Here is a 27,372-nt window from a genome sequence, read left to right as displayed (position 1 = left end):
CTATTATCGCATCTCAGGTGCGTATCCATTAAGTAAATGAATAGGCATTACCTTGGCACTAAACATTAGCACTGTGATTCATTCATTAGCGCCCTTCTATTGAAAGTCTGTGTCTGTGGTACTGCAGCGTAAAAGAAAAAGCACAAACCAGCGTCTCCTCCTCTCCCTGAGTTGCACCTGCGTCTCCTTGGGTTGGACTCAGAAAGCTTTGTCATGCAGACGGGCTTCTAAACATTATTGTTAATAATTAGTCATTGGCGTTTGCACAGTCAGCGCGGAAAGAAACTCAGATCCTTTACTTTAAATAAAAGGATCCATGGTGTAAAGATGTTCCCTTAAAAGTAAATGTCCTCAGTGTCTTTGAAGTGTTTGCTCTGCAGAAATTAATCCATGTAACTGATATATTAGTGTAAATGGCCTTTTTTAGATTGTTAATGCTGACGTATCAAAGCAGAAGTTTAATACTGTAGTTAGTTGAATTGTCGCTAGTTTCTGAACTCAGTCAGGTCCCAAGGTTCAGGCGCCACATGATAAATATGAGGGGTTGAGATGATTAACGGCCGAGTGACGACAAACAAAGTCCTGCTGCACAAATCTGCATTTTCTGGACTTTTAATTTTTACTTTTTTTGCGAAGTATCGGATAATTTACCTCTTTGAAGTTTCGGGAAATCCCTGTTTGAATCAACAACAACAACAACAACAGCTCATTAGTCAAGTTTCCATCCAAGTGTGGAGCCAATTTTAACCGAAAAAAGGAAAAAGAATATCTGTGTATAAATATTAGGAGAGAGGAACATCGAGATAAACAACTGGTGCGGCAGATGTTTGAGTCCAGTGCCATTTAACTATACTGCAAAAAAAACGATGGCCCGGGAGGATGATGTCATCAAACGAGCACTAATCACACTTTGTTTCATGTATTAATTTGAGGGACAATACTCTTTTGTTTTTGTGGACAGAGTGCACTACGTTTTTCTCCCAAAAACGAAGATTAGAAGATTCCACCGAGAGTTTGAAAGTACAAAGAAAAATCCAGAATCCACAAGTTTACTCGGATCAATTCCAGAACGGATTGGGGCCTTCTCATTCCACACCCATCAACAAAATCTATGAGTAGTTTCCTGCTGACACTGAAAACATAACCTCCTTTGTGAAGGTAAAAATGGAAATACTCCACCTGAACTTGGGTAAAGTTATATTTAGCAAATGTAATTATTTCATTTCCTCCTTTCACAGACAAATTAATGCCCCGAAACAACAATGTGCACGAGCGCAGAGATTGAAAGCATCACTCACGTGTCCTGCTTGCCAAAATGAAAACTTTCTCCTCCCAGGAGATTCTCTCTGCTCGACGAGTGTTGTCACTGCCAGCTGGTGTTTTATACACTCGCTCAAACACACACAGACACACACAGACACACACACACACCCTTTTTGGTAACCGTTTCTCATTATCCTCCGTTCCAACACATAATGGACACACTCCAAATAGAATTTTACTATTGAAAATGTTTTCAGAGGGAAGCACAGCCTTCCCCCGCACAGAGACCGGACTATTATTGATGTATTATTGATGTCTTCTTTCTGTTTTTGCATGGGCTTGTTGTGATATTGCGAGAACACAACAGTAATTGCTCCTTTGGGATTGGGTTCGACGGGATTTATTACACTCACACTCCAAGATTTAACAGGCAGTCTCCAGTCTGGAAGACGGGAGTTCTTGCGTTGGTGTGAAAATTGCTTGTTTGCCCTTGTTCGCGGTAAACTTGTCATCTCGAGTTTGACGGTTAACAGTACGTCTGAATGCCACATTCAGATTCCCTCCCGCTGTCCCTACCCATGCATATATTCGCCTCTACGCCGGGATCACGCTGCACCTTTTATCTTCCAGCTTCGTTCTCAACCGGCTGTGTCTTGTGCAGAGAAAGGGACTTTTTGCAGTGCAGCTGTGGACGTGATGTGAAAAATGAAACGGTGGCACACACCTTGCGCTCAGACGTCTCCTCCCGAGTCATTACTCCCACCAGATTTCGCTTAACAAGATCATCTGCTGGTTATCGATTCACTCCATTGTTTAGCACGCCGTGCCCGAGCGTTAACCGTGCCTATCGCTCCCGACCACTGATCGGAGAGGATTACGTGAACATATCAGCCCGGCAAGATCGATAAGCGGCGCCCGGATGAAGACCTGCCCTGAGCTCCCTTGTAAATGTGAAACACAGAATTGACTTTGGGCGTCTGGACGCAGAGAGCTAGCAGATGTTCTAATGATGTTTGCGAGGCGGCGGCGGCTTTGTGTTCGCAGAATGACCCAATCAGATCCCATCAGGTCGCTGCGAGGCCGTGAAGAAGAAAAGTGTTACGACTCGAAGTTTTCCTCATCAAAGAAGCGTGTCTCTGTGAAGGTCCCGCCCTACATTTCTTTACTGCTACTGTCTCTGACAGCCACTCCTTTTCCTTGCTCCTCTTTCTCACATCAGATTGCCTTTCATTTCACTCCCCCCTCGACCCGCCTCTGTCTCTCACTCCCTCCAGCTCCCCTATCTCTTTTTCCTTTTTCTCCCATCGTTCTCCCCGCCCCCTCCTCTCTTCCTAATGTTCCCCTGTCATTTCCTCCTGGCTTTTTCCTCCTCTTATCTTCTCCGCTCGCCTCCCACGGCTGCAATTTCAGAGCAAAAAAAAAAGGTGGGGGGGGGAAGAAGGAGAGATTCTTTGAAATTGCTCCTCATCTTTTGTATTCATGCCAAAGCAATCATACCTACAGGGATGTGTCTGTGTGGTTGTCACAGCGGTCGCCCTCCTCCTCTGTTTGGGCGGAGGTTACAGGGACGAGCAGTGGCTGCGGCGTTGCACCAGCGACTACAAGTCAGATATGGAGCCAATTAAGCCAAAGGAGTTTGTGTTGTAACAAGCTGCAACCTGATTGTCTGCACTCTCCCACTGGCTTGACACGTTGGGCTGCCGGGGTCCGATCTTTACAGCTTCTCATACTAATAGAAAACTCACAGCGAGAGGAGCTGTTTTGTTCTTTTCTCCGGGTCATCCACACCGGACGAGGTGAGGAAGAAGAGGAGGAGGAGGAGGAGGAGGAGGTTCACTTTTTATCCAGGAGAAAAGAGAGAGAGGGGTGAAAGGAACAAGGTGAAGCACTGTTCCTTTCACCTTTTCTGTGCAGGCGGTGAGGAGAGTTCTGGTCTAATGACGCAGAGTCTTGGCCTCAGGGCTGCACACCAGCTGCAGAGGTGTTTGGGAGACGAGGGCATTTTTGATTATGGGAGATGAGTGTGAGACAGAAATCGAGCTGGGGATTCAATGTGGGTGGACACAATAATAACAACACCTGTATCTGAAATGCAGTCCGTGTATTCAAGCACGGAGATGATTCTTCAACTCGATTTCTGATGTTCTCTGGTTTTTATCTTGGGGTTTTTACCCGCTTACAAAAATAAGAATCAAGAGAAATAGGATCTATCTATTGGATCTGTTCAGGTTTTGGGTTTGAACCTGCCCTCCCTGTGTCTCTGTGGGTTTTCTGCTCTCGCCCAATGTCAGCAGGGAAAAGATAAAGATCAGCGGTAAAGATGATGAATGCAGTGGTGGTGTTTTCAGTCGTACTCATTAATACTTCTTGCAGTGGAATAACATCGCCCCAGGTCTTTACTGCTTAACATAAAGAGGACAGTCTTTTATGAGCTCGTGAAAAGTTTGTGTTTTGGAGGTGCAATGATCGTATGTTTTATTTAAAGGACGGTGATGTAGTTTAGTGCGAGTTTAGGGGCAGCCGCTTGTTACATGAACAAATGATCAGAAGCATTATTTGAGCCCACGAGGCCACTTATCAGATAGAAACAGAAGCACGGGTCGTTTTAACATACGACCACTGTTGTTTGTGTAAAACATTCACGAAGCTCGACTGTTGAATTCCACTTTTATCTCTGCCAGAGGAGTTATGTTTTCACCCTTGGTTCTGGCTGTTTTTTTTGGCAGCAGGATCACGCAAAAATTACTTAATGGATTTTCCAAGACAGAACAAATTTCATTTCGTGGGAGATGATTTTTCTTTCACTTTCGTTAACGCTACAAGGGCCTTTTTTAAAAAACATTTTTACTGAACAATTTGTGGGATTTTGATGAAATAAAAAGAACTGTTGGGCCTTGGCACAGGCGCTTGGTGCTTCACTCACTGATCTTTCTAGTCTTAATTCTTAATTAACTGACAGCTGCCTGTCATCTTCCTTGGTTTTCCATCAGTCTGATTGTGTTAGATCAACTTTTGCTGCTGATGTGAACTGTGCAGTATGTTTTCTCTATAAGAACAAGAACTACACTCTGTGTTCTGTTTGCACTCTGTAATCTGCGTCTCACGTTTCACTGCTGCGATCGGTTGTAGGTCTGTTCTGTGACCATTAATATCTCCCATTGGAAATTAAAAACAAGGTTCAAGACCCATTAGCAAATGCATCAATGTTCCTGTCTCTGTGGACAACTCTCTGCAAAGAGAACTCTGTCTCCTTACACGCAGCTTTAGACATTGATCCGTTTATTTGACTGCAGAGACGTCAATTTGTCAACCAGGTTTCAAAGGGCTGCCGGTGGAAGCTGTATCCAAGCTGCTTTGGTTTTACACGTCATTTTTCGACTTTTCGACTCGTCAATGTTTTTGTCACTAGGTGTGAACAACAGTCCTCATCAGTCCTCATCCGTAAATGAACAAAAACACACATAATTTGTCTTTGAATTCTTCTGGTTGTCAAGTTAATTGTACGATGCAGTTGTTCCTCAAAAGTTGCAGATGGTATTTTGCTGCAGTGTGTGTGTGTGTGTGTGTGTGTTTGTGTGTGTGTGTATTGGTGGGTGGGTGGGTGGGTGGGTGGTTCTTTGAGAGAGACACTCAGTTTGATGTCCTCTAAACTGTTGTATCTCTCTCCAATGGCCGTGCACTTTTACTTTGATCATAAACGTGCAGACACACACACACACACACACACACACACACACACACACACACACACACACACACACACACACACACACACAGACACACACACATAGTGAAGAGCCCTCTTTACACTCCTGCTTGCTTTGAAGATCAGAGCTCCGCCGCCTATCTCTCCTCCTCTTCTTCAAACGCACTTGATGATATCAGCTCTTGTTTCAACCAGTGCCCTCTTAACTACATCTTCAGCCATGCCACTTACCCCCCCCCCAAAAACAAAAATACACACCATCAACCCCCATCAATGAGCTTTCATTCACTTCTTTTTGGGTCAGATGTGATTTTTCTTCTTCCTGAAGTAGATAATTGCCCTCCATCAAAGAGGCCGTCTGCTCAAGGTGCTCACAGAAAACTCTGCCCTAATTAAGACCAGAGCATCGGAGCAGCAGGAGCTGTCAACCTGGTGCATGACTGCTGGCCGCTCCAATCCCTAATTGCCAGTGTTTCCAGATCCACTCCCTCCCTCCTCGTCCTCGTCCTCCTCGTCCTCCTCCTCGTCTCCTCGTCTTCATTAGTCCTCAGCAGCTCCCTCTAATGACTGGTCAAACGTGCATGCCGGACAAACAGCTCCAAATAGGCCTTCCTCCACTGACTCTGCCCTGCGGCACTCAACTGCCAGTGTGTGTGAGTCAGTGTGTGTGTGTGTGTGTGTGTTTGTGTGTGTGTGTGTGTGTGTGTGTGTGTGTGTGTGTGTGTGTGTGTGTGTGTGTGTGTGTGTGTGTGTTTGTGTCCTAATCAGCACAATAGAAACAGGTTTGATTCTTCTGCCACTGCAGTTGAGTTTTTATCTCTAATTGGTAACCGTGCTCTTTCAGCCCATTCCCATTCTCCCTCCGCCGCCATCGACCCTAATTTTGTTTCTTTTCATTTTCTATTCATTCGCTCTTTCACTCTTTATATCCCTGCATTTCTCCCCCCCCCCCCCTACACCACCTCTCCTTTTTCTCTTTTAATCATCTCATATCATAAATTGCACATTTTGGCTCTCGCAGCAGGGAGCAGCTGAAGAAATTAACTTTTTCCACAGGGCATTTTTGTCCCTTTATCTGATTTTAGAGTGTTTTTTAATGGTCCTTTTTTACATGCAAATATAATGAGTGGAGGAATAATACACTCGGTGAATCCCAGTGAGATGTGTTTTAACTTTACAACACAATTAGACACAACAGGCTTTCCTGAAGATTGTGGTTCTTTTTATTTGTTTCTTAAATAGATTGTTGTATTTATTACTCCAGCTTTCATTTGCTGTTGAATTTTCCAGATGCAGTTTTTCACAAAATTGTCCAACCACAGTTTCATAATGATCCACTTCTCCTTAACATGTAAAAAAAAATCAGTTTTAAACCCTTGCTTCATTGTAGAGTTGTGTGAAGCGATCTTTGTCACTCTCTCTCCACATTAATAACCAATCATAACATCCATAAAGTCTTTACCGTTCTCTGCAGGTGGCAGAACTCGGCATAACATCGGTAGATTGCTTCTACTGTGGGTAACCCCCAGCTTCTGCCATAGATAAAGTGCACTGAAGATTTTGTGCGGAAATTCAAGGTTTCCAGAGAACGCTTCCTGACTATAATGATCCAGTGACTCTGCTTTTATTGGGACCATTGACATTCATGGTGCGGAGTGACAATCTCTCTGTATTTCGGATCTGTCAATTGTTAATTGATTGATATTGGATGAATTACCTTTAACACACATGGTTGATATGGAGCTATGAAAACCTGGCGTCAAATAAATATCGAGCTTCGGTCTCGTTTCTATTGTCTGTGTATATTTTGCAGTTCTACAGGCTGTGTCTTTGCTGCTGCTCTGATTTTATAACACGAGAAAATATGACCCATCAGTCAGGCCCATGAAGGACAAAAGCTGTATTCATAACAGTCAACAACACACGAGCAGGTTGGCATTCAGTAACAGAAAGTTTAAATATACATAAGGTCAGAATTTCCCCTTGTTTTTCGTTTTTTTCAAAACCCTGCAAGGTGCCTCCAGCCACTGTTGATTTCTGACCGTGGTTAGAAGCCGTCTCTCCGAGGAGACGATAGAAAACAACGATTTCTTTGACAAGCCTAAAGGTCATCCTGGAGGGGGTTGAAAACGCTCCATTCTGCTGTGGTATCTCTGGGCAATACCAGACAGCCAGACAACGACCTGCTGGGCTGGATGATTGCCGCCTCTCAACGCGTGCATTTACCAGCCATATCCTCCATTTCGCTCCCTTGCAGAGACCCAGCGTCCTCACTAAGCCCTCACTCGATCCCTCACTCGATCCCTCTGCATTTGCCCACACGAAATCAATAACAACACTCAAATGCTATTTCTCCACTCAGGAGGAGTATGGCATGCATCAAGCGTAAAGGTTCACTGCAGCGTAAGTATGGCTTTTCCCTCAGGGGGCCGAGGCGGTTGGGGAAGGAGGGAGTGGGGGACAGGGTGAGGAAGTGAAGCTGATTTGGTGCCATGCGTGTTTTAACCACCAATTAGTGCACGTGTTACTCATGGGCAGTGAAGGGCTGACCACGAAGCCAATCAGGCCGGGCCGAACTGCACGATCTTTCCCAATTACAATCACATCGTAACAATGTGTGATTATGTGAGTCCTCCGGGGGTTTGATTCCTCCCTGTTGTTTAATTACACACTCTACTACACAGTCTCCGGACGCCACTCAATAATCGCAGCCTCCTGATGTCCCCAAACAGCCTAATAACACTGGAGAAACAATTTAAATGGCAAAACACCATCTTTACTCTACACTTGAATAGACACCCGGAGTCCATCTTGTAACACGAACCACCCACCCACCCCGTTGCCCTCCTCTCTCAAGGATACGTCTCCCCAGGTGGTGTGGGAATGACCCCCCCATCATCCCCTCCACTATCTCTCAAGGTTAATCCCCGCTGCTCTGACAGCCATGTTCTCCCCGGGTCAGGGAGTCAGGCAGGGTGTGCGCAGTGGGCAGCCGCTGATGGTTCATGCAGCCCGATGAAGGACGAGCTCAAGCAGAGGAGGCTTCAGATGCCGACGGAATGAGGAAACAGAAGAGGGCGGACCTCAATGTCAGGGGCAGATGCGACGGGCGGTTTTCTGTCTGCGTGTTGGAGGTTTTGTTCTTTACTAGGCCACTGTGGATGGATGGATGGGCTTAATGAAACCAGGGCAGGCTCCTGGTGTTTGCCACAAGTGGGACAAGGTTACTCTTCATCTCTCTTAGGCTGAGGATCTCACTGTGAAACGGGAAAATATAGCTGAGCTATTTCTATGTTTATCAATACTGGGCAAAACATTTTAAAGACATCTTCAAACAAGAATCTAGAACTGAAGCATTTAGTGCTTTGATTAGTTATTTGATATAATCTGCAACAAAGTCGACAAACAGCTCACAACTCACAGATTATCTGAAAACATAAAAAAGGGCTGCACACTTGGGGTGGGTTATATTTTACGTTTTAATATTTTTTATCTCTAAAATGTAGTGGAGTAGAAGTATCAAGTGTAGCATAAATACTGTACTTTAAGTATATTACTTGAGTAAATGTATTCAGTTACTTTCCACCACTGATGTACACACACACAAACTGCAAGGGAGGCAAGTAATAGATAAATCTCCCTTTCACTTGACTCCATTTATGAATCTGTAGAAGAAACACAGAATCCTGTTGCATGTTGATAATGGTTTACACAATGGAAAATTGCTCCTGAAGAACATTTCCTGATAACTGTAATTTTATTTTCCTTCTTACATCTATTTTTAAAACCTCCAGTAAGAAAAGAAAAAGCCCAGCAGTAATAACAATGTATTATTTATCTGGAGAAATCATCTCGTTCAAAGCTTGGCGTCGCGTGTCGTAACGAGACAAACTGCTGAATTAAATATAAATTAAATAAAAATTAAAATACTCAACACGCACAGTTTAGATGTGGAAGATCTTTTCATTTTGATCAAAGGTATTTTTCTCCGTTTTTGGAAAGAACAAAGCCAGCGATTCCAAAATACATAAATGATAGATGTGTCTTATGAACCATTTATTGCATGAATCATTAAGCAGAGCACAGTTTTCCTGGGAGGTTTGTTGAGGACAAATGTGAGTTTTTAGGAATCTCTCCGAGCCGCTGCTGAGAAAACGCTGCCTTCACAAACGGCCTCGACCTCGACTCCATCGTCTGGACCTGAGCCGCCGTGTTGGACGGGTCACATAATCCTGGCTGAAATGGAGAGCCTTCTCCAGACCATCCAGCCCATTTCTTGGTAATAGCCTGACCAAGCTGCCTGAAGAGGCCAATTCTGGCCAGCAAAGGCCCACTTAAATTCTCCGTGAGACAGAGGAAGAGAGAATAGGGTCTGTGGAGCCACTTAAAAGCCCCTGCGAGAAAATGGGATTTCTGACCTGCTCCACTGGTGCCGTAGCTCTACTGCCAGATTGGCTGTCAAGGCGCTGCCAGGTGGGAGAGGGAGAGGCAGGGGGAGACTGGAGGAATGGATGCTGCTGCTGCCGCTGCTGCTGCTGCTGCTGCTGCTGCTGCTGCCGCTGCTGCTGGTGATGTTGTAGACCGCCAGGACCTCATTAGCTCAACATTTCATCAAACACTGTGGCACAGAGGTGGCTCTCACCGCCTTTATATATATATATATATATATCTCTCTACTCCATCCTTTCTTTTTACTCGTTTGTATCACTTCTGTCACTCCTCCTTTTCTTCTTTCTGTCTCCCTTTCTCTCCCTCCCCGTCTCCACCCCTCCATCTCCCTCCCCTCCTGCTCCTTGAAGTCTCATTAACCAGATGAGTCTGTTCTGCTGGTAATCTGCCACTAAGTCAAAGTCAGCAGATGAGAATGATAATGACACATCTTCCAACTCCACACACACACACACTACACTGCTATAATCATTTGTTCTTGTTAATGCAATGAAAATGTAAATTTGTTTTTTGCTATGAGACCATAAATAACCAGCATATTTCTGCTGGGGGATATTTCAGGGCACATTACAGGGTTCTGCAGTCCTGGTATGTGTGTCATTGATTTTTCAGTGCAGGGGTTTGTGTGCAAGCACGGAAAATCCCAGACACACCCACATGACGCACACATGACCATGTTTGTGTGCAGGAGCCTCACACACACACACACACACACACACACACACACACACACACACACACACACACACACACACACACACACACACACACACACACACACACACACACACACACACACACACACACACACACCACCAACAGGCAGAGCAGTTTAACACAACACAAATAGGTCTGTGTTAATGATCATGCTGAAAAAGAGGTCACATACTTAATGAACTAGAACTTAGACGAACAACTGTGAGACCGTAAATATAACTGAATCAACAACAACAGCCACAAATCTGACTCTACAGGTCTGGTTTTCCTTTAGCGATTATTTTATCATTTAACTGATTTGGTCTATAAAACATATGCAATTACATCCATATGCAATTTAATACCACAGAAGACGAAAAACATATATTAATAAAATATTAATAAATTGGAAAAGGGAACCATAGGACTTTTTTGCTTAAAATGATAAATTATAACTCAACTAGAACAGCATACCATCGCATATCCTCCTAAGTTAAATCAAAAAAGCTTCACCAAATTACACATACTCACAGAAATCAGTCCCTTAAATATGCCTGATTTATTTCATGAAGACCCATTAATTATTCCCTGAGAAATCAGTGAGGATGTAAAAAAAAAAAAACGCCTAATCTGCCAAAGGTGGAGGTATATTTCCAGGTTTGTCATTCATCTTTATAGCTTCATCTTCTGGGATTATCTCATGTTGTTTTATTATTTCAAACAAATTTGGATGCATTGATTATTTGTTTCCAATCACCGAACATGATAGTAAGACTCTTTTATAGGATAAGAAAACAAAATCCCCTTTCTGAAAAGGATTTGCAGGGATTTAATTCACATATTCTTCATATATCCAGTATTATGGTATTATCAGTATAACATGATCCAATCAGCAGCTTCAGTTAATGTTCACTTCAAACCTCATGATGGATTTTTGGTGGGATTGTTGGTTTGACTATTTCTGAAACCGATCTCCTCCATTCACAACAGGCTCCAGAGGTTTTACTCAGAATGGTGCAAAAAATAAAATATAAATCCATCCTGAGCAGCAGCAGCTGTGCAGATGGAAACGTAGTGTTAATAATAGAGGTCAGGAGAGAATGACCAGACTGGTTGGGGCTGATAGAAACGGTAACTCAGATAACCACTGTTTACAACTGGGAGGGGGGGTGAGCAGAAAGGCATTTCAGAATGAGTTCGGTGAACTTCCCAGTCACCAGATCTGAATCCAATAACACAGCTTTGAATGTGGTACAACAGGAGATCGACGGCCTGAATGTGCAGCAGACAAATCTGCAGAGATGATGTGATGCGTTGACCAGTTTTCAGCATCATGCCACAGAGAACTGAGCAAACAGGCTCTTTGGAATCAGTATGATGTTCCTGATAAAGTGGGCAGTATATTCTATGCTAAATACTTTATAGCTTCATATTTAATAAGCATCCAGATGAATTGTAAGCTGTAGTTCTGGAGGTAAACACACACACACACACAGACACACACACACACACACACACACACACACAGACACTCTCCTCTGTTGTGTGCGAGCTGGAGAAAGATTTAAGGTGAATTTTTGGAAGACCTCAGGGTTTCTACCAATCACAAAGCAATATGACAAGCTACACATACCCGAGAGGCTCTGTCGGTATCCATTTGTCAGCAAAGCATTTTCTGCCTCAAACACACAGTGAAGCTTTTTCACCAAAGTTCCCTTAGGTGTGCATTTCTGTCTGCCTTTGCATATTCTGTATAAACCGGGGATAAACACAACTTTCTGAGCATTTTTGACTTCTGAAAAAAAGTCTGTGGGTTTTTTATTATAAATATGATGCAAAGCTAACATAAAAATTCTCCTGGCAGTGCTGCCGGTGCCTCCTCGAGGGATCAGGCAGCCAAATATTTGGATGTGCAGAAGCTATTTTTAAGAGAAAGTGTATTTTTCTTCTGCGGTTACTTATTCCTGTTTTTCTCTCCACCCCCCCCGCCGTCTTCAATCAGCCTCTGCGGATGCACTGCCAGACCTGCGCCCTGGTGACCAGCTCCGGTCACCTCATCGGAGGCGGGAGGGGTGAAGAGATCGATCGGGCCGAGTGCGTCATCCGCATGAATGACGCGCCCACCGCCCGGGGTTACGCCTGCGACGTCGGCCGCCGCACCTCCCTGCGTGTCATCGCTCACTCCAGCATGCAGAGGGTCCTGCGGAGTCGCCACGAGCTGCTCAACGCCAGCCAGGACACGGTGTTCGTCTTCTGGGGCCCCAGCAGCTACATGAGGCGCGACGGGAAGGGCCTGGTGTACAACAACCTGCGGCTGATGAACCAGGTGCTGCCCAAACTCAAGGTCTACATCATCTCCTGGCAGAAGATGCTGCAGTTTGACGAGCTCTTCAAGAGGGAGACGGGCAAAGACAGGTGAAGTTGCTGCTCCGATACTTTGTAATACTGTGCATGCACCGGCTCTAGGATCAGAGTTTTCTCAGCTGTGAAGTTTCCGAGGGATTCGAGAAGTTTCTACAACAGCTTCTCCCGAGCCGAACAGGGTTAAAGGGCTCAAAAGATGGAGTTCTCAGCCCCGGCATTATTAGAGCGCAATGAAAACACCACCTCACATCTACACATGCACAGTGTCTGTCTTTCCCTCGTGTCGTCTGAGCCTTTGTCTGCAGTGTCACTAGTGACTGAATCTGTCTCCAGCTTAAGATACGTGTCAGGGGGGAGAATTGCAGAATAGAGGATTTAGAGAATAGCTCAGACATTCATCCTTCAGAATCTGCACCTCCAGTCATGGTAAATAGATGTTTACAGTGAGCGAGCAGCTTCTGGTCATTTCTGCTCCGTGGAGCTTATTAGAAAAGAGGAATAAGACCCAAATGCATTAAATCTGTATCTCTCTAATGTTTGAGAAAAGTTTAGAGGAGGCCACCAGCGTGCAAAATGTGCTGCACCTTCAGAAAACCACAGTATTCTTCACCTAATATTTAAAATTACTCCTGTTGTCTTTAAGGATTCGGATCCTGTGGGAGAACGACATTAAAACCGTAGAGTTTCTGCGCAATCAACTGCGTGATCGACAACCCTGCAAGCATGTAATTGTAATTATGGGTTATGCCATTTCAGTGAAGGTAATTAAGATGGTGTGGGGTGATGCTGCATCCACCCATTTTAATCACACTGGCGGAGGAGCAATGAAAAGCAGGTACCCCTCTGCATCCCCTGTGTTAAATTGCAGAGCAGCAACGAGCTTGCGCTGGTGATTAAAGCCAAATTAGCTTCTGAAACGTTCTCTTTCCATTCAGCGCTTTATGTTTGCGTAATGCGTTATGATAATCACCAGCAGCTCTACTGTGGAGCACTGGTTTGTACTGGATACAGAGTCGTGGTTTGGTTTGCAGGAGGAAACTGTGTGAGTTACATGGTCCAAATCATTCTGTCAGCACAATGTCACAGGTTTGATCCCTTACACAGTTAATCTATTAAATATATACATATTTTTAATGTATGTAAAAGAAGAGACTCCTCAGCTCAGAGAAAGATTCACAGCTTCAGCAGGACATCATCAACCAGGGATGAAACAGATCCAGAGCAGTGGTGGAGAACCTTTCAAGAAACTTTCAAGAACCTATCAAGGGACATTTCAATTGTGAGAACATCCTTTGAGGGCCACACTAAATTATGGATCACACACATGTCAGTTTTTTTTTTTTTGACAGTTGCCATGACACTCGTCTGTGATGACATGTAACAGCTGTGTGGGCTTTTCATTGGCCGTGACCTGAAAGCACATAGAGCCAGAGGGGTCCACCCTGAAGAAGATGTAACTATTATATTATAAGACTTATAAAAAGCTATTACAATACATTCTTAGTTTTCTTTTAATGCAGAAAAGGTTTTAAACATTTTGTATTTCTGAGTTATTTATTTGTTATATTTATAAATTGCCGGGTCAGTTTATATATATACAGGTTGAAGGTCGGCAAACCTGGGCTGAAAAAAACTAAAATAAGACGTCACCAAAGTTTTTTAATAAACTAATACAAATGAGAAATGTGTAATTTGGAAAACAAGATATCACCAAAAAGTTTTCATGCTTTAGGCTGATTGGAAATCGGGGGCGTCTAAAAAAAACTAAATGAATAATAAAACCAATGAGAAGACTTTAACACTCCTCATATTAATACATGAAATAAAAAAATAGATTAATTAATGTAATATTTCCCACATTTTCCATTGTTTGAGGTCTGACTGGGGGGGGGGGGGATTTTAATTAATTTAATTTAATTAATTGGACCAGAGAATTGGTTCCACCAGCTGTTTATTCATTTCAGTGAATCAGCTGATATGTGAACCAAATATATATCTATACACATAACAGCCATTAATTCTTATTTTATTCCTCTGGATTTCAGTTTAAATGTGCACTTTATTTGAATGGTAACGTGACTACATCAAGTCTTCACCCAAACCTCTTCTCTTTATTTCTTAAAATCTCTTGCTTTATGATAAAGTAATAAAACTCAGACATTGCCAACAACCACGAGAAGGAAAATACTAGAAAATTGGGCAAATTGGACTCAAAATGAAAAACCAAATCTAAGCAGGAGAGGGTTTGCTGCCGGTGGAGAGGAGGATTCAGAGGAGATGTATATTAAAGGGACTGTGGTTGAAAGGAATATGCTCAGAGAGACGCGGCACACGAGGCAGCTTTATTCTCGCCCCGTCTCACCCTGAGGAATGCAAAACAAAAAGTGATGCAACAGACACGGGAGCCGGGATCAGACTGTGACAGTCGAGGCAGATGCAGACGACCTTGGGAAAAAGTGAAGGTCCTTAAATCAAAGAAACATAAAACAAACATCGAACAACCTCTAATCGCTGGAGTCACTCAGGTTGAACATGTCGAGTGTGTGTGTGTGTCTCTCTATGTGTGTGTGTGTGTGTGTGTGTGTGTGTGTGTTTTCCCCGTGCACTGATAATGATGTTCAACAGGTGTTTCAGCTTGAACTAATGTGACCTTTAGCTCCCAGCAGTCGTGTAACAACCGTTATAATGAGCTCGATGACTTTTCTCCTGCTCTTTAGAAACACAGCAGCACCCTCCTCTCTAATCAGCTGCTCATTTTAATTACAGCTTTATTCCTTAAATAGTCCACTAATTTCATCAAGTATTCAATTTGTTATATTAATAAGAACTATTTGGTTCCGTGAAAGAGGAACCAGAGGAAGAGATGATTCTTGATTCTTCTTTTTTGTGTCAAAGGATTTTTTGAAACGATCTGATTTATAAATTGAAAATACGATTTGAAGGACTCACACAGTTGAGCTGCTCCTTAAATTGGCACTTTTGCAAGATTTGCAGAACAAAACTGTGCAAACAGGAGAAGCAGCTCCGTCTCCTTCACAGGGATCAATCCGTCTTCCTGCTCCCAGCTGGATCTCAGGCCCTGTTTTTGAGAAGACAGCCACTGAAGCCAGGAGCTCGACATTTCACGCCACATTATTCACCAGCATGTTCATAAACAAGGAAATGAAGAGGACTTCTTATGTGAGATTAGCTGCGTGCCTCCGACTAAGACCTCCACACACACACCGCTGATTGCCTGATGACAAAATGCCGTGCTCTGAACTTTGAAAGTTTTCCAATTTGCAAAGTGTGTGCGTGCGCGAGCGTGTGTGTGTGTGTGTGTGTCCAGTGTTTGCATATCACAACAAATCAACGTGTTCCAGACAACCTGGGTCCTGTCTTAATTAAATGAAAATGAGAAGCCGGTGCGTCATCTGCGATAGCATCACTTCGGCTCCACGCGGCTGTTTGTTGCACCAACAGACTAATAAAGATGAAAGTCGCACAAAAGTACATTGTCACTATTCATCACGCCGTCACTCAGCCGGTGCGGAGTGATTGATTTGGGAGATTTGGCAACGCGCGGTAAAACAGCAGGAGCGGATCATTTGTTGACACATCCAGCGAACACGGTGTTGTATTAAAGGTCGGACCAGGGAGGAATAACACAGGGAGGAAGGAGTTTGCTTATTTCCTTAAAGCGCTTAATAAACAGTGGAGTCAAACGTCCAGAACGGAAAACTGACCCCAATTAATCCACCAAATTCAACATCTGCCATTTTATTTGAGTCAAGTGGGACATTTATGCTCTGAGAAATCCCCACAATGTAATCAAAATACAAGTCCATAGCATGCACACTATTAGCTTGTTAGAAAGCAATGCATGGTTATTGATAACATTTCAACGTTAACACATTAATCAATAGAATGTTACATTGTTAGCAGGTTATGTATATTAACAAGTTATGCTAAATGCTAATAAATGCCCATATTCATGTATTCTTTAGTAAGTTGTGACATGTATGTTACAGATGAGAACAGATGAGGAGACAAACCAGAATTTACTCTTTGAGTTTTAATGGAAGCTCTGATTCAGCCCAACATAAGAGACCGAGCAGCCATTTTGTTCTTCAGTCTGAAAGTGGACAGTGATTCAGGCTAAATATGTGAAATGTCAAGAGGCAAACCGAAGATTTCAGTGATTCACTCACATCCCAGTAACCAGGACTCGAGCTGCCAACGTTGTCAGACCCAGCATCTTAAATCGCTCTGATTGCTCCAGGTACAGTTCTGTTCCACTGCTGCAGGTCTGAGGTCTGTGTGTCAATACGTCTGATATCTGGGTCAATGTAAACTCGCCGAGATAATTGCAGGAGAAAAACGTGTTTTCTTCTTTAAAGCCTGCAGCTGCTGGTGAAGCGGTGATGATTCTACTGTTGTTGTTCTCTCTGTGTGAGTCACGTTTGAATTTGGTCTCTCTGTCCTCATGCTCCTGTTGGATGGGATTCCTTCCTGTCAGAGTTCATTCATGCATGTTGGATCTGAGTTGATGTTTCACATGTAGAAACCTTTTGAACCTGCGAAGACCCTCTGCGCTAAATTTAATTATTTCAACCGGGGACCATGAGAAACGTTAAATTCAATTAAATTTCATGGAAATCAACTCCTTGTTTTTGCAGATATTTCACTTTGGACCAAAGGGGTTAGGCTCAAAACACCCAGAGGTGTGAACACAAAGCTTTGCCAACCCGGCACACTGAAGTATATTTCTCTGATTACACTGAAATCCTTTAGAACAGTCTGGTCACATTTCCTCGCTCCACTTCAACGCTGCAAGAAGATGTGTTTCTATCCCGCCGTCCCCGCGCAGGGGGAAAGGTTCAAAACACAAATGCTAATCAGGCCTTTTATTTCAGGACTTTTTGGGGCTGATTTGAATCCCCCACTGCTCCGTTCTCTCTCTCTGTTGTTTTCAAACAAGCAGGCAAACCCCTCCACTCGCAATGTGTCATCCTCATCCGCTGGGGGGGGGGCGTCCAGGTGCCCGCCTGCTGGTTCTTGTCAAGACATTTCCTATAAGGCCTGGGTTTTGTTTCTCAGTGGATAAAGAGTTTGTTTAATGAAACAGCGAGAGTTTGACCACGTAAAATATATCTGCTGACATGTCCTGGAGTTCGGGCGCTGGGGGACCACGGCCAGTATGTTCTCCCTGTTTGTTCGTCTCTGTACGTTGGCCCTGTGATGTGCTCCCGACCTCTCGCCCAATGTCAGCTGGGTTTGGTTCCAGCTCCCCCCGCGACCATCTAAGAACAAACCCTATCGATCATGAATGGATTTCCTGGACCAAAGGGAAAGTTATGATTGTGAACTAAAGTACTAAAGTGTTGTTTTAAGTATTTAATGCCCACTTGAAGTGAAACATCACTGTTATCCACGATGGTTATGATCCAAACTCCAGTATCACAACAACAAGACTGAATTGATTCTCTGACATTTGATCAAGCCTCAAGTCTCTGATTCTTTCATTGAACAATACATTTCAGAATTATCTGGACTGTTTTTTTCATAGTAGCATAATTCTCCTCTGCCCCATTAACCTTTATTTCTTCTGACAGGTCTAATAATCTGAAAGTGTTGTTTATGTTGTCTCCGTCCAAAATGCAATATGAAGGTCAAACTCCAGACGTCTAAATGAATGTGGCAGGGATTTACTGGTGTTAGAAAACTGCCTGTGGTGCTACTACATCTTTAATTATTGAGTTTCGTGATGATGAATGATTTAATATAATTGCCGTGCATTATTGATTTTTATTTTCCTCCTACACTGAATCTCTCTGTGCGGTGAGAAGCTCGTTGTTGGCAAACCGCAGCGTTACAGTCTCGACCCCTGTCGGAACAATTAGAATCAAGGTTGCAGGGGTCACACACATTCATCTTGTGCCCTCGCCGTTCTGTTCAAGGGAGCCGTCTGAAAACGCACCGCATATCTGATGCATGAAAACATTTACTGGTCACCAGCCGTAATCCCGTTGGAGACGAGGCTCAGCTGTGCAGCAGCGGGAGCGAGACGAGACGCTCGTCTGGGCCCCGACTCGGCTGAAGGATTCTAATCTGTCCCCGCTGAACGCTTAATATTTTCACACCGTGGGAAATGAGAAACAGTTGAAATGCAGTTTTCACTTCAACTAATCACCTCCGCCGGGGCTGTTCTCATCGCCACCTGTTTGTTTGTCTGAGGAGGATTACGCAAATACGACTGGAACCGATTGTATTTTAAACTTGGTGATTTACTTTTGGAGCAAGTTCGATTAAGGGGTTGAGAGATCTTTATGAATAAATCAGGCATATGCAGAGTAGGAATATCTATGAACAGGTGAAACAGTCAAAAGTTTTATGGGGATAAAGTGTCCAATCAGCCCGGGTAGACCAGAGGCATTAGCTCACTGTGTGACCTCCTAATTTATACATTGATTTGATGAATATTGATTGTTCCAAAAGTGCTTTGGACCACAACAACTACCCCCTGGCAGTGATCAGAGCTGCTACGGGCCAACAAGCCACAGATCAGCAGCATCACGAGGTTTTTCTGTCACTTCTTCAACGGGACTCTGCAGCCTTGTCGTCGACATGTGAGGCCGCTCAACACGTCGGTGCTTCGAGTTAGATGCTGATCCTAGAAATGTGAAAAATGTGAGGTGGTTGATTAAGAAAAGATTCTTCCAATAGCTGCTTATATTTCATATACTGCAGTCGGAATGAGAGACGAGATTCCTGCTGTGGTGAGAATATCTCACAACGTCTCCATCGCAACACAGAGCCCTTTATGTGGCCCTTAGTTTCAATGACGTTACACTTTCTCAAAACCAAATGCCTCAGATTGGAGTGTTTTTTTTTTTTTATGTGATATAAGACACACTTTCTCTGATGGGCATGTGTAGACAGAGAGGTTTTTGAATGCAGATCTGAGAAGACTTTGATTGGGGCACATTGCTGAGCTAAAGGAGACGGTTCTGAAGTTTAAGCTCGATATGTCATTTCGACTTTGTGCTCGACATGCAGACCGAGGCTATTTTGTGATTAAGGGTTTGATTATTTGACAGGGTTCATTTGTAGCAGTCGATATGTGGGATGGATCTGTATTTTAATGAAGCTGTGTGGGAATTTGAATGATCTCGCGTGCAGCCAGGAATATCGACCTCTGGATTTAGAGAAATCTTTATTCTGGCGTAGTACCCCAACATGAGCTTTTCTGATTATCCATCCCAGTTAATCACAGTCAAAAAAAAAATGTAATATGGTTCAGTTGTCAGCCTTGTGGTCTCCCACACATGAAATCCATCTAACTGTCTATTCTCATCTCATCTCTCCGCCCTTCCTCTGCAGGAGGATATCAAACTCGTGGCTGAGCACCGGCTGGTTCACGATGACCATCGCCCTGGAGCTGTGCGATAGGATCAACGTCTACGGCATGGTCGCCCCTGACTTCTGCAGGTGAGACAGTGGAGCTGAATGTGAAGCAGCATCGTCGGCTCATCAGCGAACAGTTTTTAAAACAGAGCTGTACGCGGGTTGCTCCACATGTATACAAATTCGTAGAGGCACACGATAAGAAAGATTAAAAGTGTAAATATATTCAGGCAGCTGATAAATAAAATGTCAGTGTAGCTGGAGATGTTTTTGGAATTCTCAAATTGCCTGTTAGTGAGAAATAAGTCAGTAAACAAGTCAGGGAAACGTCACGGATAAGGCAAGTGGTGCCGTTCTCATCCCCGTCTCGCACGAGATGTTGAGATTTCACAGTAATTTTAATTTGAAAGGAAACAACTTTTGCGAATCAGTCGACAGATTTTTGTTTCCTCTTATCTTTTATTTATTTTTTTTACAAAGCTCAGAGTCGGGTCATCAGGAAATTCAGCTCATCTGCTCTCATTTCCTGCTTCTCTACCCAAACTAGTGGAAATCAGACGGTCTCCCTCTGACTGGTGCAGTCTGCTCGTATTTGATTGCAGGACGCTTTTTCAATTTCCTTTCCGAGCACACGTCACAGATGTGGCGTCTATAAAACCAGCGGATGATGACACACATGTCGAACTCAGGCAGAGGAACGCTGCCACGTTTCTCTGCTGTATTTGGAACGAGTTGGTCCATTTCGTTGTGATATGGATCATAAAATGTGGAAATGCAGACTTGAGAGGATCCAGTCAATGAACTGGAGCATTAATCTGTTGCTGTTTGAGTGATTCCATCATTTGCTCTGATGCCGACTCTGATTGTCAGAGAACAAGTTCCTCTGACACCGATCTGACTCTGACTGCTCGTCCGTTCAGGTCAGTGCACTCGATACACACAGTTCCTGTTTGTAGATCGGCCCTGAAACCGTTTAGGTCTCAGTGCAGCGGCTCATAAACAAATGTCACGATTGAACAGATTAACACTTTTTAATGAGAAAGATCTTCAGCCGGGGGCTTTGTTTCCCTACAGGTGGTTTAGTGGAGCACGTTTTGTTCCTCCTCAAAGTAGCTGCTGTGATTATTGAGCATTGGCACATTAACGTGTGTTGAAAACCTCCATCGACGTGTGTCAGTGAATGTTGGATAAAACTGCTGGATTTTAAAGCTGTGTTCCAATAATTTAGAGTTTAACACTTGAAATTGGAGCGTTGCATTAAGACTATAGGACACAGAGTGTTTCTATAACACTGAAGAGTTGTCATAACTACACAGTAACAACCTGTTAGGAATAAGGGTTTGGTTAGAGGCTGTTCTGGAAGTCAATGCAAAGTCCTATTGGAATTAGACGGTCGTTGTGAAGCCAGTTCATCCAAACTGTTGTGTTGCAGTTGTTCAGGTTAATCCTTTTCAAGCAGGTTTCATTATCCCAGTCACACTGGGCTCTAAGACTCTTTCATCACATTAATTGTTTGACCATTTTTGACCTTCACGATGTCCTACTGCCGAGTAATGGTTTTTTATAAGTGGTTATTTCACATTTTGAGATTATATTCATAAAAAATAATAATAATTTCCTGTCCTGATCCATCCACATGTATATATATATACAGCTGTTAATGGATTCCTGGCTTTCATGTAGCACCTTCAGTGCTCAGTGGTTTAGAAATGCAGGAAATGTGTTTTTGAATTACAATTGGTTATTTTCTTTCCCCTCCCACCACCACCACCCCTCATTATGTACCATTCGAACTTTCCTCCCCCACTTTAAAAAACATTAGCAGACACCGTGGGTGCATGTATAATAAATATATATATTAGAGAAATGCAAAGAACCATGGGATGCATAATCTGTTCTGTCTCCATCTTGCTCCGAGCGACCGAGGCTCCTGCCTCATTAGCGCAGTTTAATGGTTTGAATTACAGCTCACGTCTCCTTCACATCTCGGCAGCAACACTTTAATTGAGGACTTTTATTGGACAAGGAACAAATCTTGTTCGGTTTCTCAGTAAAAAAATAACAAACTGTAAAATGCTCAGTGTTTTATTTTAGCTTCACGCATGGATGTGATTGATTCATGTTCGTTTTTATTTGGGTTTCGGAAGTAAATTCAATCTGGACGATAATGGAAAGAATTGTCGGTTCATTCTTTCAGCTCTCGTTGGCGCAAACTGATACGTAGGATTCTTTTTACTTCTTATAAAAAGAGAAGTCTGTAGAATTCAAAAACTCCTCTTGTTCAAACCTTATGTTAAATGTTCTCAATAAACCAATAAACTATGCAAAAAACTTATATTATCAGATATCTGGATAAAATAGGAGTTTTGATGCCACCCTCCTCTTCCTCCTCCTCCTCCTCCTCCTCCTCCTCCTCCTCCTCCCTCCTCCTCCTCCTCCTCCTCCTCTTCTTCTTTCCCCCTTTCCTTTTACCCACTTCCTCCTCTGTCTCGGCTTCAAAAGAATAGTTTTCCATGTTATTAAGCTGCTGCTCTGTCACAGTCGCTTACATTTCTCAAAGAACCATCCTTTCTTTTCTTTTAAAGAAAAATGTATCTCGCATGAATGAAACGGTGTTTTTAATGATTTCTTACAGACTACCCAATCACTCTTTAAATTTTCATCCAGTGGCCCAGTATCTCCTGCCTAAATTACTGCACTTCTAAAAAAATGCTTGAACACAGCGGTGAGGTGCATGTTTCCTCTGGCTGAGGATTCTTTTTGTGACATTTTTGCCTTTTTTATTTCACTGAATATCTGCAGAGAGAGACTCAAACCATCCCTGTTAGGGTTTCACGTCGTTTATGAATCCTACACAACTGAATGACGACATTTGGACAAACAAAACAAAAGGAATATTGAAACATTACTGACGCTCAGACATTGAATAAAATGTATATGAAAACAGCTGCAGCTGAATCTGAGAATCAGACAGTGAAGCGTCTCATTATTATTACAGCTGCATCTGAGATATCCCTCTTGACAGATGTGTGAGCAGCGTATCTGCAGAGGCGGAAGGAGGATTCACTGAATTGAGATTTAACACAATTCAAGGACCTAAATAGTTTTAAATACCAGAGGTCTTGTCCCATTACCACAACATTGACTCAAATGAAACACCGAGAGGTTGCGGCCTTATGGAAGGTGAATACTGTCAGAATCATTAGCGTCATCATTAAGGCTGACTCTTCCTATTAGGAAGCACACACTGCCAAAAGTAAGGCACAGCCATAGAGATCTTAAGGTTACAGTGAATGTGATTGAGGTAATAATGTTTGGTTTGGGAAGAACAAGGGCTATTTTAATGGCAATGCCCCCCCCCGCTCATATTTATATTCAGCATAGATAAAATATAAAGATCTGGCACTTTTGGATCTTAATCCTTGAAGTGTGGGGAGACTGAAATCTGGAAGAGTTAAAATATAAATACGTGTTTAATAACAGAAAGAGGTGATTGTATTAAGTATTTTAGCATAAGTTTCTAATGAAGTATGCATGTCACAATAAGTCCTTATCATGATTTTGGGCACAACAACTATGGAAATCTGTTATTTTACCTTTTTTATACAGACTAAATGTTGTAGTACTTAGTTTTATATGCTTGCTACAGTTTGATTGGTTGATTTTGTGTCCTTCTGTTCAATTAGATCAAATCAGAGCTTCTTCATTTCAAACATTTGGAAACTTCTTGTGTGTTTATGACCAAATAAAACCAACGCAACGATGCAAAATAAAGAAAAACACAGCAATACATGAAGATGATAGCCGAGCTCAGCTTTGTTTCATGGCGACCAAATTACCACAAGATGTTTAATGAACTGTCGGCCGTGACAGAGGCCATTGATATGATGGAAGAGAGCCCTGTGTGGAGCATGTAAATATAAAATGGCTTCGCTGTCTAATCTCTAAAACTATTGTTATTGCTCAAACAAAAGCTGACAGCTTTTTCAAAAGGTGACATCTAGGTAATTAAAACGAGCTAAATTTGGAAGACAAACCGCCGAACGCAGATCAGCCTCCTCCTTCGCCGCAAAGTGAAAAACACTCGTCGCATTAAACTCGAGTGACTGAGCGTGGCTGAATGTCAACTGTCTCTCCTCTCCCTCTCCTCCACTGCAGGGAGCCTCAGCACCACTCCGTCCCCTACCACTACTACGAGCCCCGGGGTCCGGACGAGTGCGCCATGTACATTTCCCACGAGCGCGGGCGGCGGGGCAGCCACCACCGCTTCATCACGGAGAAGCGGGTCTTTGCCAACTGGGCTCGGACGTTTGACATCCACTTCTACCAGCCGGACTGGAGCCCCGCGCCCCTCCCGGCCAACCGGACGCTGCAGGGAGCGGCCACCGGGGCGCCACTGCTGCCCCAGAAGACGTGACCGGTGCTGCGGTGAAGAAGCACACGGGAGAAACCCGCATCAGGACCGAGGAAGGGGGCGGACCCTTCACAGAGAGGATAACACACGACGTAGGCAAGAAAAAGTAGTTTCCACGGATGAAGACCGAGGCCCAGCTCCAGCACTGAGCTTTGTTTACTGAGGTGAACCAATTCAAAGTTGTACATCCCTGTTTGGAAAACCTTGTGAAGTGAGGTTACACAAGAAGGGGAACATCATCACACACTCTCAATGCATGCAGTGTCTTACTGTGGATCCTCCCTGTCTTTGTGCATATACATGTGTGTGTGACTGTGTGTGTGTGTGTGTGTGTGTTTACCACAGAGGTACAATAGAGGATACAAGTTGGGCTTAAGCTCACCACAAAGCCTTTATTGGATAACGGCTCTGTGCAGGATTCACTGCTTACAGCTCACTGAAAGAGAAATACCATTACAATGCCCTTAATCTAACAGTGCAGCGCTGGAGAACCTGGGGGCTGAATGGTAATAAGAGCCTGGTTTTGGATTTGGCTGTTTGAGGGACTGAATTATTACTGTTCAGATGCCATATTCTCCTGCAGCTTTTCAAAGATGGAAGAGGTCAAGTGGACGAGAGTCTTCAGACTCCTGCTTCATGCAACAAGGCCCAGGCCCCTTAGAAGGAGGCTTAGAAATCACCTCCCTGACTTTCATTTATTCTGCCGTCTGCATCGTGAGCTCACTGAAGTGTCACTCAAGTCAAACTTTGCAAAGGTGCATTTTCTGGCTGAAAAACTGGAGCGTGTTAAGAGGTTTTATCCTGTGTGTGTCTGTGTGTGTCTGTGTGTGTCTGTGCGCGCACCTCCTCTGGCCCCATACATATGTATCATAAGGCTTTGTCAGCTCCCTGTCACCAGTTAATAATGTGATTTTATATTACTACAAGCTGCATTTCCATGTAAATGCACGGCCATGCCACACAAGACAAGTGGGAGATTAAGATGGAGAGCGGAGATGCGGCAGCGGCATCCATCTTGCCACGCTCATCTGCCGCCGCTTCTCCGAATCGCCTCCAGAACGACACCGTTTGGAGGAACACTTGATTTTTAGTTTTATTGTAGAACTCATGAGTATGTGATCTGTCACTCTCCTCTTTCGATTGTGTTTTATGTGCCGTCTCCTCTCATTTGGCGGAGTCTGTGCTACGTGTGCACCGCCTCTCTCTCGCTCGCTCTGAGCTCCTCGAGTTCTCCTCCTCCTCTGCTCGTCCTCCATGAATAAGAATCAGGTGTCAGTCAGACACAGACACTTGTTCTTAATGATACATCCTGGTGCAGAGTCCCTATTGATTCTTTATCTCTGTAATGTGAGTAATGAGGGGACAGGTGCTGTGGGTCACCAGCTGTCGCTGGAGATCAGCTCACAATTGCTTTTCCATACATCAGCAGCTGCAGGAGCGGTGCTGCCGGACGCCGCTTTGCAAACATGCTTTTGTTTCCCAGAGGAGTCGAATCATCTGTGAACGGCTGTGTGAATTTGTGTATTAGTGATAAAAACGCCCAGAGACCAAAGTTATATTCTGAAATTACCCCAAAATACTATTATTTAGTGAAACCAAACCAGAGAAGCAGCAAATCCTCACACGTCACAAAGTGAAGCCAGAGAAATGTTTGACATTTCAACTTTTCACTTTCTTGCCGAGAGTTCGCTTGTCTTTCACGTCTGTACAGTAAATATGTAGAAAGAGCTCATGATAGATGAGCTTAGTACCGGTGATAGAAGAAGTACTCAAACGTTTCTCAAGTTTAAGTAACACTTTAACTTTTATACTTCAGTAAAAGTAAGTACTTGTCTTTTAAAAATACTAGAAGTATCAAAAGTAAAAGTAGTTGCAGAGTGTAGCCCGTTAACTGATAGAACTGACTGACTTGTTGTCCTGGAAGGAGGCGGAGTCTAATTACCTGCCAGCTCTGATTGGATAAAAAGACAAATTTCCCTCTTGTAATAAATTAAAAAATGTAGTGAATTAGAAAGTACACAAATTTGCTGATATATGTAGTGGAGTAAAAGGGAAAAGTATACAAATATAGACAAGTACAGATACATGAAAAATGTACTGAAGTACACTGATAAAGTAAATATACTTAATTACATCCTACATGTAATGACATTTTGTGTTTTTCTAGTACACGACTTCCCTGTGGAAGTTTGTTCGTTGGTGAGACTTTAAGGTGCAGCTCTAGTTGTCATGCTAAGCTAAGCTAAGCTAACTGGACACTAACTCGTATTTACTGTACAGACTCAGCAGTGATGTCAACCTCAAGATTTAACGCGAGAAAATACATTTTCCCAAAAATATAACACAATTCCTTTTTTACAACTAATCACATTCAGCTGCCAGTCGATTGTGTTCACTTATGTCATGTCAGCACTTATGTGCTCGTCTCTTTTTTGTTGTTGTTGCACATAATGGAAAATGTCAATCCCCTCAATAAAATACTTTTTATCTGTCGTCTCTCGTCTTCTGCACTTTCCATATTTACCAGTGAGATAATGACAATAAAAATGTGACTAATAGAGTCAGAGTGTTTCCTCCGTAGCCTCCAGACATGACAGTGGAACACAGAGGTTCTGCTGAGGATGTGGCGGCGAGCTTTCATTAACATCTCTCTCTCTGAGCTACAAACACATCCATGACCACAAGGACATTTCGTTCTTGTGTTTGAAAGTAGAGCTGCCACATCACCTGGAGATTAGGAGTATAGCTCAAGGAAACCGTATTAGATGATGGAGGGAGACTCAGCATTCAGCAGAGGGTCATGAACACTTCAATTATTCGACAGCTGAGCTTTTACCAGATCAATAAAATGCACTTAAAATGCATTTAGGAGGATTGAAGGCTCATAAAGCAGAATATAAAAATCACCCGACAGCTTTTCTTTGTATCCTCTAAAAGATACAAAATGGAAGTTATTACCAGGGCTGCAACTCACAGGTTATTTTTTATCATCTTTTTTTGTTTATATTCATCTACAAATTGGTCTATAAATATGGTTTCTGCAGAGTTCACCAGGATGAATATAACATTTAAAGAACTTTTAAATTACACACAG

The 27,372-nt window shown here is 43.2% G+C and overlaps 1 protein-coding gene across 1 annotated transcript in view; it reads left to right on the top strand.

Moving 5' to 3' along the window:
• Positions 1–26,771, top strand: part of st6galnac5a (ST6 (alpha-N-acetyl-neuraminyl-2,3-beta-galactosyl-1,3)-N-acetylgalactosaminide alpha-2,6-sialyltransferase 5a) — a 38,470-nt gene extending 11,699 nt beyond the window's left edge. The window contains exons 3-5 of the mRNA XM_035171120.2: positions 12,117–12,529; positions 19,841–19,948; positions 24,023–26,771. Coding sequence (XP_035027011.1) covers positions 12,117–12,529; positions 19,841–19,948; positions 24,023–24,281 — 780 coding nt within the window. The 3' untranslated portion in view covers positions 24,282–26,771. The remainder of the gene's footprint in view (positions 1–12,116; positions 12,530–19,840; positions 19,949–24,022) is intronic.
• The last annotated feature ends 601 nt before the right edge of the window (positions 26,772–27,372 follow it).

The sequence above is a fragment of the Hippoglossus stenolepis genome, chromosome 11, assembly GCF_022539355.2.
Source record: "Hippoglossus stenolepis isolate QCI-W04-F060 chromosome 11, HSTE1.2, whole genome shotgun sequence".
NCBI lineage: Eukaryota > Metazoa > Chordata > Actinopteri > Pleuronectiformes > Pleuronectidae > Hippoglossus > Hippoglossus stenolepis.
This window is presented reverse-complemented; position numbering and strand designations above follow the sequence as displayed.